Below are 14,685 nucleotides of genomic sequence, written 5' to 3' on the forward strand. Positions count from 1 at the left end.
GTGTGTGTGTATGAAAGTATATATGTATTGGATTTATTTCTGTCTGTGACCAACATGCCATGGTGCTTTTGATGGGACATGGATGAAGTCATGAGGTCATATTGATTGTTGTAGTAATTAATAAGGGAGAAAGAGGCCAAGAACTGAAATGGGTGTGCCAGGATGAATAACAAGCAGAGGAATATATACTGAATCTATTGCCAGATGATCTCTGTGTTACAATACTGACTTCAAATAGTAGGTCATATTGAAGTCTCTGTTTTTGTTCAAAATTCTTCTCTTTTTTTCTTTCTGTTGCCTTCTCTTGGCTTCAGTTGAAACCTTTGTCTGAAAGAAGATTCCCAGTTCCGAATACAAATTTTGATAACATCAATATAGTAATTTACTTAATTACAGAAACACATTATGCACTTTTTTCCCCTTAATACACCTGCTTCTGCAAAACATTGTTTTAAGTAGACCTTAATGGTGAGCCATGTCCTGAGCTGCTTGGAGGGAAATAACTCCATACATTTGGTCTGTTTGCCACACGGACCTTACTTGGGCATTGACTTATTTTACATAAAGGCTAGTTTACTTGTCATGGGGAGTGCTACTCAGCCTGTGAAAACAGTCATATGATGTCCTCTTTGGCTTTGGTGGAAGTCTTCCAAAATCAGAAAAAAAGAACCTTGTTGATGACGTAGAATTATCTTATGTTGGTCTTTGAGAGAAAATGTCTAACAGATAGCTTATGTTACCAACTGGAGAAGTTTCAATGACATGGGCCTTTACCATGCGACAAAATGTACTATTGGTTGTGGGAAATGAAGGACTCAGTGTTTTGTAGCTTGACCTAGTCTGGCTATCACCAGACCAAGCCAAGCTCAGTAGAGTTGAGATTGAGCATTGGTCTGGGAAGTCTGCTCCGTATTTTCTATGCTCAAGAGGCGTGAACAACGGACATAGTTCAAATGACTCTGTATGCAATGGGGTAGTTCTTTAACCAATCAGACCAACGATCCGGGTGATGTAGAAGCGGCATCAGTGTGTTTCTGCGCTTCCGTGGTAGTTCGTTGGCCGCTACGTTGAATGTAAAAAAAGAAGCTGCATGGTCACTTCGATATCATCATTGTATTAAACCCACCAAAGACGCGGCAGGTAGATAAGTCAGTTTTTGATTGGTTCCCGCAAAATTGTGAACTGAAGCAGAAGAATTAAAGGTTTCCATGCCGAGCTGCAGGGCGAAATCAAATTGCTGGCAGAGTGGGCGGGCTTCACCCAGTCGAAGCTTAGCCCTTACTATGGATTAAAAACAATACATACATGATTAAAAACATAGACTTTGACTACACTTGTTTGCTTCTTAAAAATGTGCTCCTGCCTAACAATGCCTGATCTCAGGTTATATGAGGCTACAACATGCCAATTAAACGACATGTATTAAAAGAGCTGCAGACCACTTAAAAATGTTTAGACAGTTCATCTAAAAATGTCCCTAAACTGTGTTTTGTCTTTTTGCGAATTGTGCTAATGTCAGAAAACAAAAATGGTGCAATCCATAAAGGATTCAGTGTGAGGTAGCGACGTGAACACCATTCGAGTCCTCTGGAGGTAGCTTCACAGCTTGGGACCAAGCCATGTGATTACTAAAGAGAGTCCTGGTGAAGAACATTCCTCTGAATTACTCCCTACTATGCCTCAGGTGTCTGGGAAGCTAGCGCCTCATGTGCACCTCATGTGATGCTTGTCTTTTTGTCTTTGACGTCATGGTAAATGACAAGATTTTTTTTTTTTTAAAGTAGTAAAGCTGTGCACAAATGTTCATGTGCTTTCCCTCATGACACAATTCTTCTAACTCACTGAGCAAGGCAAAACTGAGCAACAACCAGTACGGCAGTATTGTGAAACTCAGTGAAGTTTGAAAGATGCTCCTTTTTCTGATAAATTCTTTGTGTGCTGTCTTGGCTTTCCAGTGTGTGTCATCCTTTTATATTAAAATCTTATGGTGAGAACATGACATTAAAAGTACCAGGGTTAAGGTTGTGTCAAAGTACAACTTAGCATTTGGTTTTTGATGCTAACTACACATTTTCTCCTATTCATCTCTTTAGACATTTTAACTTGCGGATGAAGAGAGATACAACTCTATTTTCCCCAGATCTCATCATTGAGGTATCAGGAGAGGTGGAACCCGTTGATACATCACATATTTACAGTGGAGAAATCTTTGGTAAGTCCAGCTGTCTCCACACACCACATCCTGGATGGAAGCGCAGTTCTTTCTGAGGAAATGTCTGAAATATATTTACAGTGCCTTTATTTTTTGCATAATCTTTCCTTGTATCATCCCTACGTTTCCATCCTGTACATATTCAAATATTGCTTTTGTTTTATTCATATTATTATTTCATAAATATTGTATGTATGTATATTTTTCCTAGTATTTCATTTATATTTATATTTGTGCTTTGTGACTGATTTTGCTGCTGTAACACTGTAATTTCCAATTTTTTTGGGATCAATAAACATCTATCTATTTATCTATCTATCTATCTACACAATCATTATATCATCTCGTTAGTGACTTCTCAAACAACTGAGGGGACAATGTTTCCATCTACAGCATTATGGAGTATTGTATTTGTGTGAGGAAAAGGTAGTTTTTGCACAGTATTTATCAGATCACAAACAAATACACACATGATATACTTTTTCTTTTTAGCCAGTTTTTCTGCTCTTAATCTCGTCCCTCCCCGGACATCTTCATTAAATGAACAAGAAAAATGTAGTTTGTCTGGTTTTGATCAGTGTTTGTGTAACAAGGGAAAGGGGACTTAAAGTATTCTTCAGATCAGATGTGTTTCATTGTTTATTGGGTTTGGAAGGACTTTACTTTGATTCTCATTCTCTTTCTCTTTGTTCTACAGGTGAAAAGGGCACTCTGACCCATGGCTCCGTGGTTGATGGCCGCTTTGAGGGCTTCATCAAAACCCACCAAGGAGTATACTATGTTGAACCCTCGGAGAGATACCTAAAGAACAAGAATGTGCCCTTCCACTCCGTCATCTATCACGAGGATGATATCCGTAAGTACCTGCCATTGCACTTGCTTCACTGGGAGACCCTATGTGGTCTAAAGGTAGTTCATGTCAGCATAATAACCACACCTGTTGGGAACGACGCAACTTCCTTGCCTTTAGATATGCTGCAAACGTGTGGCTTGTTAGTTGTAGTACAAGTACTTTTTAATGGGAACCTTTTTGAAATGCATTAGTGTAGGAGTGTGTTGGCTTAAGATTTTTACCTGACTTGTTCTATGCTGTTAAATTAGTGGTATATATCAAAAGAAAAATAAGGTTGAACAGAAGGTTATTTTTAATGGGCTGGTACCAGCAGGATTTGGCTCTGGGTCCTGGGCCACGGACAAGTTGTTCCAGCGTTTATACTGGAAGAAGCATTGGAGCATGATACAGCAAAGGCATAACTCATATCCCTAAATGTCAGACTACAACCAAGCGATAGATGCTCAGACAGGCAAAGTGTGGTTGTGGGTAAACACACTCCAGCGACTTGAGAGTCAGCTCAAAGAAATGCATTTAGCAAACAGGCAGTAAGTCTGATATGAACCCCGGCCAGGTTTTGGGCTGGTTGATTCACTGCACTCTCTCCTGCTGATTACTTCTCTAGAAAACACACACACATAAGCACAAACATAAGAAGATTCGTTTGAACTGCCGAAGGAAATTTAAGCAAATGTATTTTAAACCAAATTGAAAATTAGCATTGAAATGGGGAAGTCATCCACACACGGCATGTCATTCTGTCAGTGGTGACAGAGGAGAAGCTGGTTGGAGGGAAAAAAGGTTGCAGGTGAAAATAAGGACAATTCAAACCCACTAGAAAAAGAAAATATTAGGTTAGTTTTTCTTTTATAACTTGGGTCATTAATTCCAGCTTTTTATGTTCAATTCTTATTTGGCAAGATTTGTCTGCTTATCACTGCTGATTACGGGTGGAATGTAGTGCACACTTACTTGTTTGTAATTATTAAATTAACACATTCCTACCATCCCACATGCACCTTGATGCACAGTGAAAGCGGGGTTTTAAGGTGACCCCTCCTACATTTACACATTACTTTGATATCCTAGTGCACTGAAAACAATAGCCGAAAAAGTATTTTATTAACATAAAGACCTATTCTCTACACCTCAGCTTTAAAAAAATATTCAGGTCTTTAAGATGGTTGAAAAGCAACCTAACTTAAGACAATTTTAAAGAGCTCATATTATGCTTTTCCCCTTTCCTTTATTGTGTTATATATCTTTTTATGCATGTTTTAGGTTTAAAAAGTGAAAAAGCCACCCCAAAGGCACTTACTATCTCAACAGAAAACACTGTTCACAAACCGCTCCAACTGCTTTATTGTAGTCCAAATTTTATTTTTGTGAAAAACGTGCCTAACTTTGTAACACACGTTATAATGCTTGCTTAGCTGCTAGCGTGGCACGCCCTCATACTCTGTTTCTGACTGGGTAATAGTCCTTACCTAGGTACTGCGCATGTGCGACTCCCAACGAAGATGGAATAGAAGTGAGATGCCTCTCTCGGTAGTTAAAACGGAGAGCTCAACACCCAAGGTGAAAAGAGGAGCTGCAGCAATGTGCAGTACAACAACAGTATAGTGTTTTTTTGAAAATTAAACCACATAAACCTATTCTGATATAACCACTAAATACAATTATGAACCTAAAAAATGTGCATAAAATGTGCACTTTAAGATATGTAATTCTTAACTCAACTGTGAAATCTTGTTTTTTAGAAGTCTCTGTGGTTTTTTGGTATCGGTACAAAAAGACCGAGGAATAATGGTCCTCACTGCTGACTCTTGGCTTTTCTTTTCTTTTTTTTCTTTTTTTACTTCTGTCCAACATGCAAGGGCCTTTTGATTAGCAGTTGAATGAGACAGCATTCACTCTAGAGACAAAGAGGGCTTTCTCTGAAGAAATTGAAAACACATTGTGAGAGGTTGAATGTGTTGTGTCCAGTCAGTTCAGTAACCACACAGGACTGTTCTTCTTACTGTGTGACCGTCAACAGTTGCAAGACATTCAGACCGATGTTCTACACCACTGCTATTGGGATTCTAAGTTTTGCAAATACAAGCTGCTCAGAATTCAAGTGACACATTAGTTTACACTTAAATTGAAACTAGTGGGATACTGTTTTTTTTAAGGCCAATACTGATTATTGGTAGTTAATGAAACCGATAACCGATATTTGGAACCAATATGCATTTACAATGTTGAAATAGGGCTTATCATGGTCTCCCCTAGCTGTAGATAGGTGTGCCAATGCATTTTTTTGTCTCAGTGCGTGTATTGTTTTAGTCCGGTGCAACACCGGCAGCGCCGCTGCTAGTCAGCTTAGCGTAGTGAATGGAATCCTATGTTGCCAGTTAGCAAGTTGTGAGTAAAAGTCAGCCAACATCAACAACACCCTAATTACTTCTTGTGTACTTCTTGTGATAAAAAATGCGTTGGCCCACCTATCTACACCTAGGGGAGAACATGAGAAGCCCTATTTTAACTAACGGTGACGTATTCCTATTCAAAATTAGGATTTTGGAATTTTACAAACTCCAACACAAAACTTTGTTTAAATTGTTTAAGTAATTATTTAATAAATTAGAAACGTTCAACATAATTACTTAAGTAGCGCACTTAACTTTATTGTTATTGGTCATATAAAATGCCAATACATATCTGCAAACTGCCAAAAAATGGCCTGATAATTGGTCCATCCCCCATTGAAACCAACATCATCAGAGCACATTGATTTTAATTTTTATTTTTTTGCATAACAGTCCCTTAAAATAATATAAAACACACTTTCATCATGGTTCATTATTGTTCAATTAATTTGGAGTTTTGATTGCTGACCCTCAATAAGCTCAATGGCACATTGAATAAACATGATCTTTTCCTCGTTGTTAGTCTGTTTGTTCATAACTCCTTTATCTGAAATAACCTTTGTAGAGATGTAGGGAAACCTTGAATCATACTTTCTTTGACATGGGATTGCCAAATGGGTGTGGGCAGTGGCAAACTGTGTTGTGGTTACTAGCAGAGGTGGTGATTGTATATTGAAAGACTGATCCCACCTTGTTTTTGTGATCCAGTGAAGACAGCTGCTGAAGCCAGATGGTCTTGCTCTAGTAGGACACAGATTCATACGTTGTTGCTGAAATGTGTACTTGGTATAATGAAAAAAAAAAAGCAATGATGTGTGCCATCTGGGTATGAACACAGTAGAGATTGTGTATGTATGAAAATACTTTGAGAATTCCCCTAGTAGTCTATTAATGTAACACGGCAGACTTGTTTGACATTTGTTGATCCAAACTGGTCGAACCAAAAGACATTCTATTCATATTGTACATACACGTTAGTTTGAAGCCCCAACCCATTTGCCCTTAAAAATGCAATGCAGTGTGTGTGTAATAGTTTGGAGAAAACGTTGTTACACAGCAGGTGTAAATTGGAAAAAGGCTAGATTGAACAGAAAAGCAATGTTTTCAGTTAGTAGAGGCAGATCCATACCTTTTTCTGTTCAGAGAGGAGGAAGAGTGGAAGGTAACATCCGTATTTGGATTTGTAGAGAGAAAAGTGATATTGTTTAAGCTTTTTATTCAATGCAACTGCTCTTACACCCTTAGTCACTGTGATCTACCTTTGCCAGTCCACCACACATGGTTCTAAAGAGGCCCATGATGCAGTGTAAACCCATCACAGCCATTCCTTAATCTCTTCCCTATCTGCCAGATTATCCTCATAAATATGGCTCAGAGGGCGGCTGCGCTGACCACTCTGTGCTTGAAAGGATGAGGAAGTATCAGGCATCTGGAGTAGAGGAGCCGCTCAAAGTAAGTGCATGCATCACAACAAAGCACTCTCCCCCCTCCTTTCAGCTCATAATTAAGCACACAGATGGACAAGGCACCTGGGATTAAAAAGATTTTACCTCATATGGAACCTACCTTACACAAACATTAAGAGCATGCGTATATTTTTAGTACCTGTGTATACTCCTTTCATCTAACACCTGATTATTTGCATAATTGAAGCCAGGCTCAACTTTTTAAATACACAACGTTTCTGCAACTCCATCTCCCTTACGTTTGATGCTGATGGTCGTTTTTTTGTACAGAGGGTAAACAGTGTGATGGAGGAGGAGGAGGAGAGCTCCCAAGGTCCTGTTATTCTGAGGAGAAAGAGGGCAGCAGCAAAAGAGAAAAACACTTGCCAGCTCTTCATCCAGACTGACCACCTCTTCTTCAAATACTATGGCACAAGAGAGGCTGTCATTGCCCAAGTAAGCACACAGTGTGTATACATTTAAGTCTGGAGGCCTCTTGCTGGCACCCAGGGTGCAAAATTAACTTTATTGTCCACCAGCCAAATTGCTAGGTAATGTATAAATCTTTTAAGGCAAGCAGATGCCTTAGATTATCCGTTTTTTTGGGCGGGTGTTTGAAGCAGATCTACCAGCCACTTGTATATTTTCCCAGCATTTTGCTGGTCAGGTGGTCATTTTGTAACCTGCTGGTATCAATTTCAAGAATTTCTTAAAGATCTAATTAGCAGACGTTTCACAGTTACACTTTTTGTCAGAAATGGCAGCCTCATGAAATGTGACAAAGCTAAGTGTCATACCCATAAATGCATGATATGTTGCTTTTTCTACTGCTGCATAGTCCTTACTCCACTTTCACTTCACCCTCACTTTCTTTTCAGATCTCCAGCCATGTAAAGGCTATTGACTCGATTTACCAGGCCACAGACTTCCTGGGCATCCGAAACATTAGCTTCATGGTAAAAAGGATCAGGGTGAGTTGAATCTCAGTGCTGCAGAATCAGTTTATACAACCGCTGGGGGGGAGATACATGAAGAGGCGTGATTGGGAGGAATGGCCTCCCTGATCTAAGAGTGGTTGTCTGTTATTGGATTTATGTGCTAATTGGATTGTCTATAACAAACACCATGTTCAAACATAGGGATGCTCGTAAGTGTACTTGGTACCAGAGCACCCTAGGCTGAAATTCAGTGATCCATTTCATAATCGTTTCATCTGATCACCATCTGGTGGTGAGTTGGGTCAGGGGATGGGGAAAGACTCTCGACAGACCTGGTAAGCCCAAACGGGTAGTGCAGGTAAGTTGAGTCGGACAGACTTTCAACTCAGGCCTCCTGCGGATCTTTTCGTGCATCCCTGTGGAGGCTAGAGGCATTGAACTTAAGTGAACATTTTTCAAAGTTTCTATTGCTACAGCTGCGGTGGAGAGCTGTGGTCTTAGGGTCTTGGATGCCTCAAGGGGCGATAACCCACGAACACCCTGGTGGACACCGGTGGTTAGGGAAGCCGTCCCTGACCACCATATGCTAACCCGGCAGATGCAAGGTACCAAAGGAACCCAAAGGGCTGCAGCCTCTGCCGTGAAAAAGGAAAAGCAGTTCGGAGAAGACACGAAGAAAGACTTCGGTCGGCACAAAGGTGCTTCATAAAAACCTCAGGAGGGGGAAGTGGGAAACCATCCTAGCTCTGTACAGTAAGGATGGGATCCTGTTAACCTTAACTGAGGAGGTAATAGGGCGGTGGAAGGAGCACTTTGAGGAACTCTTAAATCCAACTAACAGGGTAGAGGCAGCGTTGGAGGATGATGGGGGATTGTTGTCAATTTCCTTGGTGGAAGTCACTGAGGTAGTTAAACAACTCCACAGTGGCAAAGCCCCAGGGATTAATGAGATCCGTCCAGCAATGCCGAAAGCTCTGGAGTGGCTGTCTTGGTTGACACGACTCTTCAACATTGCATGGAGGTCTGGGGCGGTGCCAAGGGAGCGGCAGCCTGGGGGGGTGGTTCAACTCTTCAAAAAAGGGGACCAGAGCGTGTGTGTTACACTTTCTGTTCCCAATTACAGGGGAAGTCTACTCCAAGGTGCTGGAAAGGAGGGTTCGGTCGATAGTCAAACCTCGGGTTGAAGAGGAACAGGCGGATTCCGTCTTGGAACAACGGATTAGATCCTAGATTTTGCAAGGATCCTGTTGGGAGCCTGGAACCATATTCAGCTCTGGATCTACCGGTCAGTTTTTGTTCCTACCCCTCTATGGTCATGAAGGCTGGGTCATGATGGAAAAAACTTGATCCAAGGTACAGGCGGCTAATAATGGGTTTCCTTAGGAGGGTGGCTGGGTAGAGAGAGGGTGTGAAGCACAGTCATCCATGAGGAGCTCGGAGTAAAGCTGCTGCTCCTTCACGTCGAAAGGAGCCAGCTGAGGTAGTTTGGGCATCTGGTAAGGATGTCTCCTGGGCTCCTCCCTAAGGAGGTGTTCCAGGCATGTCCAGCTGGGAGGAGGGCTCAATGAAGACTCAGGACTAGGTGGAGGGATTATATCTCCAACCTGGGGGGGGGGACGCCTCAGGCTCCCCCAGTCAAAGCTGCTCGGGAAAGGGTTTTTGGGGTCCCCTGCTGGAGCTTCTCCCCCAACGACCCGATAACGGATAAGCGAACAAAGATGGATGAAAATTGTGCTGTGGACTGTACTCAGTGTGAAAATTTGTCATGTTAAAAACTTTATAGTTTCTATCCGCTTTATCTGTTAATCTGTCAGTGTAAGGGTGTCTTGTGTTCAACTCTCCTTTATTCAGATAAATACTACCAACGATGACCAAGACAAAACCAATCCATTTCGCTTTGCCAACATTGGAGTGGAGAAGTTTTTGGAGCTCAACTCTGAGCAGAACCATGATGACTACTGCCTAGCCTATGTCTTTTCTGACAGGGACTTTGATGATGGGGTTCTTGGCTTGGCTTGGGTTGGGGCTCCTTCAGGTTGGTACACAACATAACCACACACATGCACACACACACACACACACACACAGAGTGAAGTAGGGTCTTTAATATTCATTAACACACTAAAGTTCTGCGTTATCAAAGGTACATCACACGGTATAAACCTAAATATAACAATAACATTGACCTTATCAAAAAAGGTTTTGAAACATTCTGGTCAGTCTGGTCATGGACTAAATTGGCACACTGATTAAAACATATTTTTGTTTTAGTCATTAATAACCTCCTAATATGTTGAGACTTGGGTGCAGTGGTAAAAGGGGAGTTTTATTACGTAGCCAACAGGGGGCAAACGCCCTGCAAATTAAATGATGGTAAGGTGAAATGCTGATAATATGAATGCAGCGTTATTTTTGTTGCATTTGTTTTCGGATCTATCTGCTTTTCTTTTTGTATTGCTTTTTTTTCGGGGTTAGTGGGCATTTCTTTTTGCATCGTTTCTATATTTGCAGCTCGTTTATGTATTTGGTTGTATTGTGTGTATTTGCAGCGTGTTTGCTGAAGGCTGCATATGTGTAAAATTAATGAAGTTGTTTTCTTAATTTGCTTGTGTTTTATAAATTTTCACGTGTTTTCTAAAGTTGAAGGGCGTTGCCCCTGTCGGCCACCGTAGTTTAATGACCTCTGAACAAAATACAGCTTGGACAAGCCATGTGCGGCTGCAATACTTAGCAGTAGAGGATAGAAGTGGCTGAAATTTAACACACATTATCTCATAATGACAATCACTCGGGTCAGGCACTCATTAAATGTGTTTTATCTCCAAATGTGAAACAAGGTAGAAATGGGACATGGAGGAAATTGGGTTATAAGAGTAACTGTTTAGTATGCGAGTGTAACTGAACCCATTCTGATACTTTACATATTGTGAATGATACTAAGAATTAATATTGATTATTAGATAGATATAATATTTGGTAATGACTGCCAGACGCAATGCAACCTCTTCTGTCAGGATCATTAATATGTTCTTCCCACAAATTCTTTTATTTACGGGTTCTTTCCTCACAGGCAGAACATGTATGAATGGTAGTAATGGTGGGCTATTCCTTTTGAATAAATTCAGACACCACCATCTCAGCCTGAAGAGCAATACAGCAACAAACGCAGACAATCAATATGGGCAAACTGGCAATGCTGTAAGCTGAAAGAATCGATTGAGGAAAAGAGATGGAGAAGAGAATGGGCTGCAGTGAGTTGTGGGGCGATTATTTGAACAAAGAGAGGCCAGAACGAGCGGCCATTAGGGATACTGTGCTACACAAGACTACACAAGACCACACACGCTGTGAACAAATGTAATATGTGCAGAATACTACATGCTGCACTTGCACATAATGGATACGTTGTTTATTTCTTTGGTTTCTGTGCGGCTAAAAACTGAATTTGCCTCCTTATGACTCGGTTTATGGATTATGGGAAAAACAGAATCAATGCATCATGTTTCTTTTTTTAAGTGCTTTCCAGTGTTTTTTCAAATTGATCTTGTTTTGCCATTTTCATAATTCAAGTTACAGAAAAAGCAGGAAATTCATCACATTTAAATTCATAGTTTTGAGGTTTTTAAAAGTGCTATACTCAACATTTAGTACATCAATATAGCCGTAAACAAGTTAAGCTATGTAAAGATAAAGTGGAGTAATGGCGTCCCAAGCAGAGAATGAAGTCACACTCCCTCTGTAACTGTTATAGTCTGAGCTTCTCTGTTTGGTTGGATAGCCGGTCTGGTTGCATGTCTCTGTGGGTGCATGTGGCTTTGAAAAAACATGTATTTCACATATGGGGGAACGGCCTGTGGGAGCCGTTTTTCAGTATTTTGAGTACAGCCCCTTTAAAACAACAATATAATTCTTTACAATATGTATCTTAATTTTTCCTCCTTTCATATATTCATTATATATATATATATATATAATTTTGAACCAAGACTCAATGAGGCAATGCATTTGGGCAGGCATGTCAGGTTATACATTTTCAAATCACTTGGGTTACGTTTTCTCTTTTTGTTTACCTTTTGGTAGTTTATACATGACCATACTGACTTGTAGGTGTATAACCTGTACATTCATGATTATGTTTTACTTGTTAAAACATAAGTGGGGCTCATAAACCTAATCCTCAGTGATAAAGTTGTGTCTAATTCTTTTAGAATCTTTACATGGAATATGTGGGTGTAACTAATAAGAACTCAGAAATTAAGACAACATAAGTAAGAAATGATGATGTTGTTAACTTGTTAGTGGAGGGAGCATCTTAAATCTATTTTCCCTGTTGCACATTGTTCTTCTGCCAATGCAGTTGGTCTGTGTTTGGCATATGCTATGATATTTTATCGGTTCCACTTCATCTAACTCTCAACACCGTGCCCCACAGGAACAAACATTCTTTGGATTGAAGGCAATTGAACCTATTTGATGATTGTTAACTTCAGTCTGCAAAAATAAAATAACCCAATGTTAAAATACCAACAATAGTCTCTGAAATGTCTAGTATTTAAATTGTATATCAATCAATTCTGCTCATATATATTTTTTATTTGCCTGCCACAGGAAGCTCTGGGGGCATCTGTGAGAAGAGCAAACTGTACTCTGATGGAAAAAGGAAGTCTCTGAACACTGGTATCATCACTGTGCAGAACTACGCCTCCCACGTCCCTCCCAAGGTGTCACACATTACCTTTGCTCATGAGGTTGGGCACAACTTTGGCTCTCCAGTAAGTACTATGATTCAAAACAATTGCTTTTTTGCCAGTGCACTTCTTTCTCTTGTCAAGCTTTGCAATGTATTATATGAATCTGTCTCTCAAGTCTCTCTGCCATTTCCTTGCCTACTTTTTTACAGCATGACTCAGGGATTGAATGCACCCCTGGAGAGTCTAAGTTGCAGGACAAAAAGGAGCAGGGAAACTACATCATGTATGCCAGAGCCACATCAGGGGATAAGCTCAACAATAACAAGTTCTCAATCTGCAGCATCCGCAATATAAGCGCTGTTCTGAATAAGAAGAGAGATGAATGTTTTGTTGGTAAATTCTCTTTTCTAAACGTGTGTGTGTGTGTGTGTGTGTGTGTGTGTGTGTGTGTGTGTGTGTGTGTGTGTGTGTGTGTGTGTGTGTGTGTGTGTGTGTGTGTGTGTGTGTGTGTGTGTGTGTGTGTGTGTGTGTGTGTGTGTGTGTGTGTGTGTGTGTGTGTGTGTGTGTGTGTGTGTGTGTGTGTGTGTGTGTGTGTGTGTGTGTGTGTGTGTGTGCGCGCGCGCGTGTGTGCGTGCGCGTGTGTGCGCGCGCGAGATTACGTCTTCATGCCGTTTTTGTGTGTGTACACAGAGTCTGGCCAGCCTATCTGTGGTAATGGACTAGTGGAAGCTGGAGAAGAGTGTGACTGTGGCTACAGTGATCAGTGTAAAGACATTTGCTGCTATAATGCCAATGAAGGGGAGGGCCTAAAGTGCAAGCTCAAACCTGGAAAAATCTGCAGGTCAGATGTGATTAGCATGCTTTTCTTCAGTCCAGTAATTTGTAAAATAATTATTTAGCACACATATTGCTGTTAATAGCATAGTGTTTGTTTGACCTGTCATAACATATTTGTAATTCTTGTTCCGCAGTCCCAGCCAAGGCCCATGTTGCACACAAGAGTGTACTTTCAAGGGCGCAATTGAGAGTCCCTGCAGAATGGATTCCGAATGCGCCAAAGAGGGCAGGTGCAATGGAGCTACTGCTCTGTGTCCTGCCTCAGAACCAAAGGAGAACCACACCTCTTGCCATTCTGATACACAAGTCTGCCTTAATGGGGTATGTTAGTATTAGTTGCCCTCTTGCTGTTTCATGTCTGGTATGTGCGGTTTGTGAGCCTGTGTTTATATAAAAGGTATTGAAAAGTTTTCTTTTGTACTTGTTTGGACCAGCTATGCTCTGGTTCCATTTGTGAGAAGTATAAATTGGAGGTATGCACCTGTGCCAGCCAAGAGGGCAAGGATGAGGCAGCTGAGCTGTGCCACGTGTGCTGCATGGAGAAAAGTGAGTGTCTGGCTGCAAAACACACAATCTTAGTTAGGAGTTATTGTCAGTATCTCAAGTGTCACTCCCTTTCCTTCTGCCCCCAGTGAAGCCCAACACCTGCAGCAGCACAGGCTCAGAGAGATGGGCTGAATTTTTTAACAGGAAGACCACAACACTGCAGCCTGGCTCACCCTGCAATGACTTTAAGGGCTACTGTGACGTGTTCATGAGGTGCCGTCTGGTGGACGCCGACGGGCCTCTGGCAAGGCTTAAGAAAGCCATCTTTAATGCAGAACTCTATGAGAATATTGCAGAGTGGATAGTGGTGAGTCTCTTAGTACAGAAAATGCTGTAAAGATCCATTAACACAATGGCACACATACACGTAGAAACTATTTCTGGGATGTCTCTTGCCTGTATTTAGAAACCCTTTAATATATCCTGTGTTACCCAGGCTCACTGGTGGGCAGTGCTGTTGATGGGCATCGCTCTTATCATGCTAATGGCTGGCTTCATCAAGATTTGCAGCGTCCACACCCCCAGCAGCAACCCCAAACTTCCCCCGCCAAAGCCACTGCCAGGTACAGTACATCATATGGGTCACATGCACCCACTTAAGGATACTTTAGTGCAGATTTTAAAACGAGAGGTTACATCTTGATAGACTTTGTTGTTGTTGTGTTGGGGGTCTTGAAATGTGAATACTCTGTTTTAAGATTTCCCATGTTATTGCTATGTTTGCTTCAACTTCTGCTTTGGACACCTTTCTGATTGTGTACAAAAGGTGCAGC

The 14,685-nt window shown here is 41.1% G+C and overlaps 1 protein-coding gene across 1 annotated transcript in view; it reads left to right on the forward strand.

Annotated features, from left to right (window-relative positions):
* adam10a (ADAM metallopeptidase domain 10a) overlaps window positions 1–14,685 on the forward strand; it is a 28,681-nt gene that overhangs the window by 10,985 nt on the left and 3,011 nt on the right. The window contains exons 3-15 of the mRNA XM_034895121.1: window positions 2,094–2,212; window positions 2,910–3,068; window positions 6,807–6,907; window positions 7,192–7,356; window positions 7,779–7,871; window positions 9,690–9,873; window positions 12,447–12,610; window positions 12,739–12,922; window positions 13,220–13,370; window positions 13,501–13,687; window positions 13,801–13,912; window positions 13,999–14,219; window positions 14,349–14,475. Of these exons, the coding sequence (XP_034751012.1) occupies window positions 2,094–2,212; window positions 2,910–3,068; window positions 6,807–6,907; window positions 7,192–7,356; window positions 7,779–7,871; window positions 9,690–9,873; window positions 12,447–12,610; window positions 12,739–12,922; window positions 13,220–13,370; window positions 13,501–13,687; window positions 13,801–13,912; window positions 13,999–14,219; window positions 14,349–14,475 (1,967 nt within the window). The remainder of the gene's footprint in view (window positions 1–2,093; window positions 2,213–2,909; window positions 3,069–6,806; window positions 6,908–7,191; window positions 7,357–7,778; window positions 7,872–9,689; window positions 9,874–12,446; window positions 12,611–12,738; window positions 12,923–13,219; window positions 13,371–13,500; window positions 13,688–13,800; window positions 13,913–13,998; window positions 14,220–14,348; window positions 14,476–14,685) is intronic.

This window comes from Etheostoma cragini, chromosome 1 (genome assembly GCF_013103735.1).
Source record: "Etheostoma cragini isolate CJK2018 chromosome 1, CSU_Ecrag_1.0, whole genome shotgun sequence".
Classification (NCBI taxonomy): Eukaryota; Metazoa; Chordata; class Actinopteri; order Perciformes; family Percidae; genus Etheostoma; species Etheostoma cragini.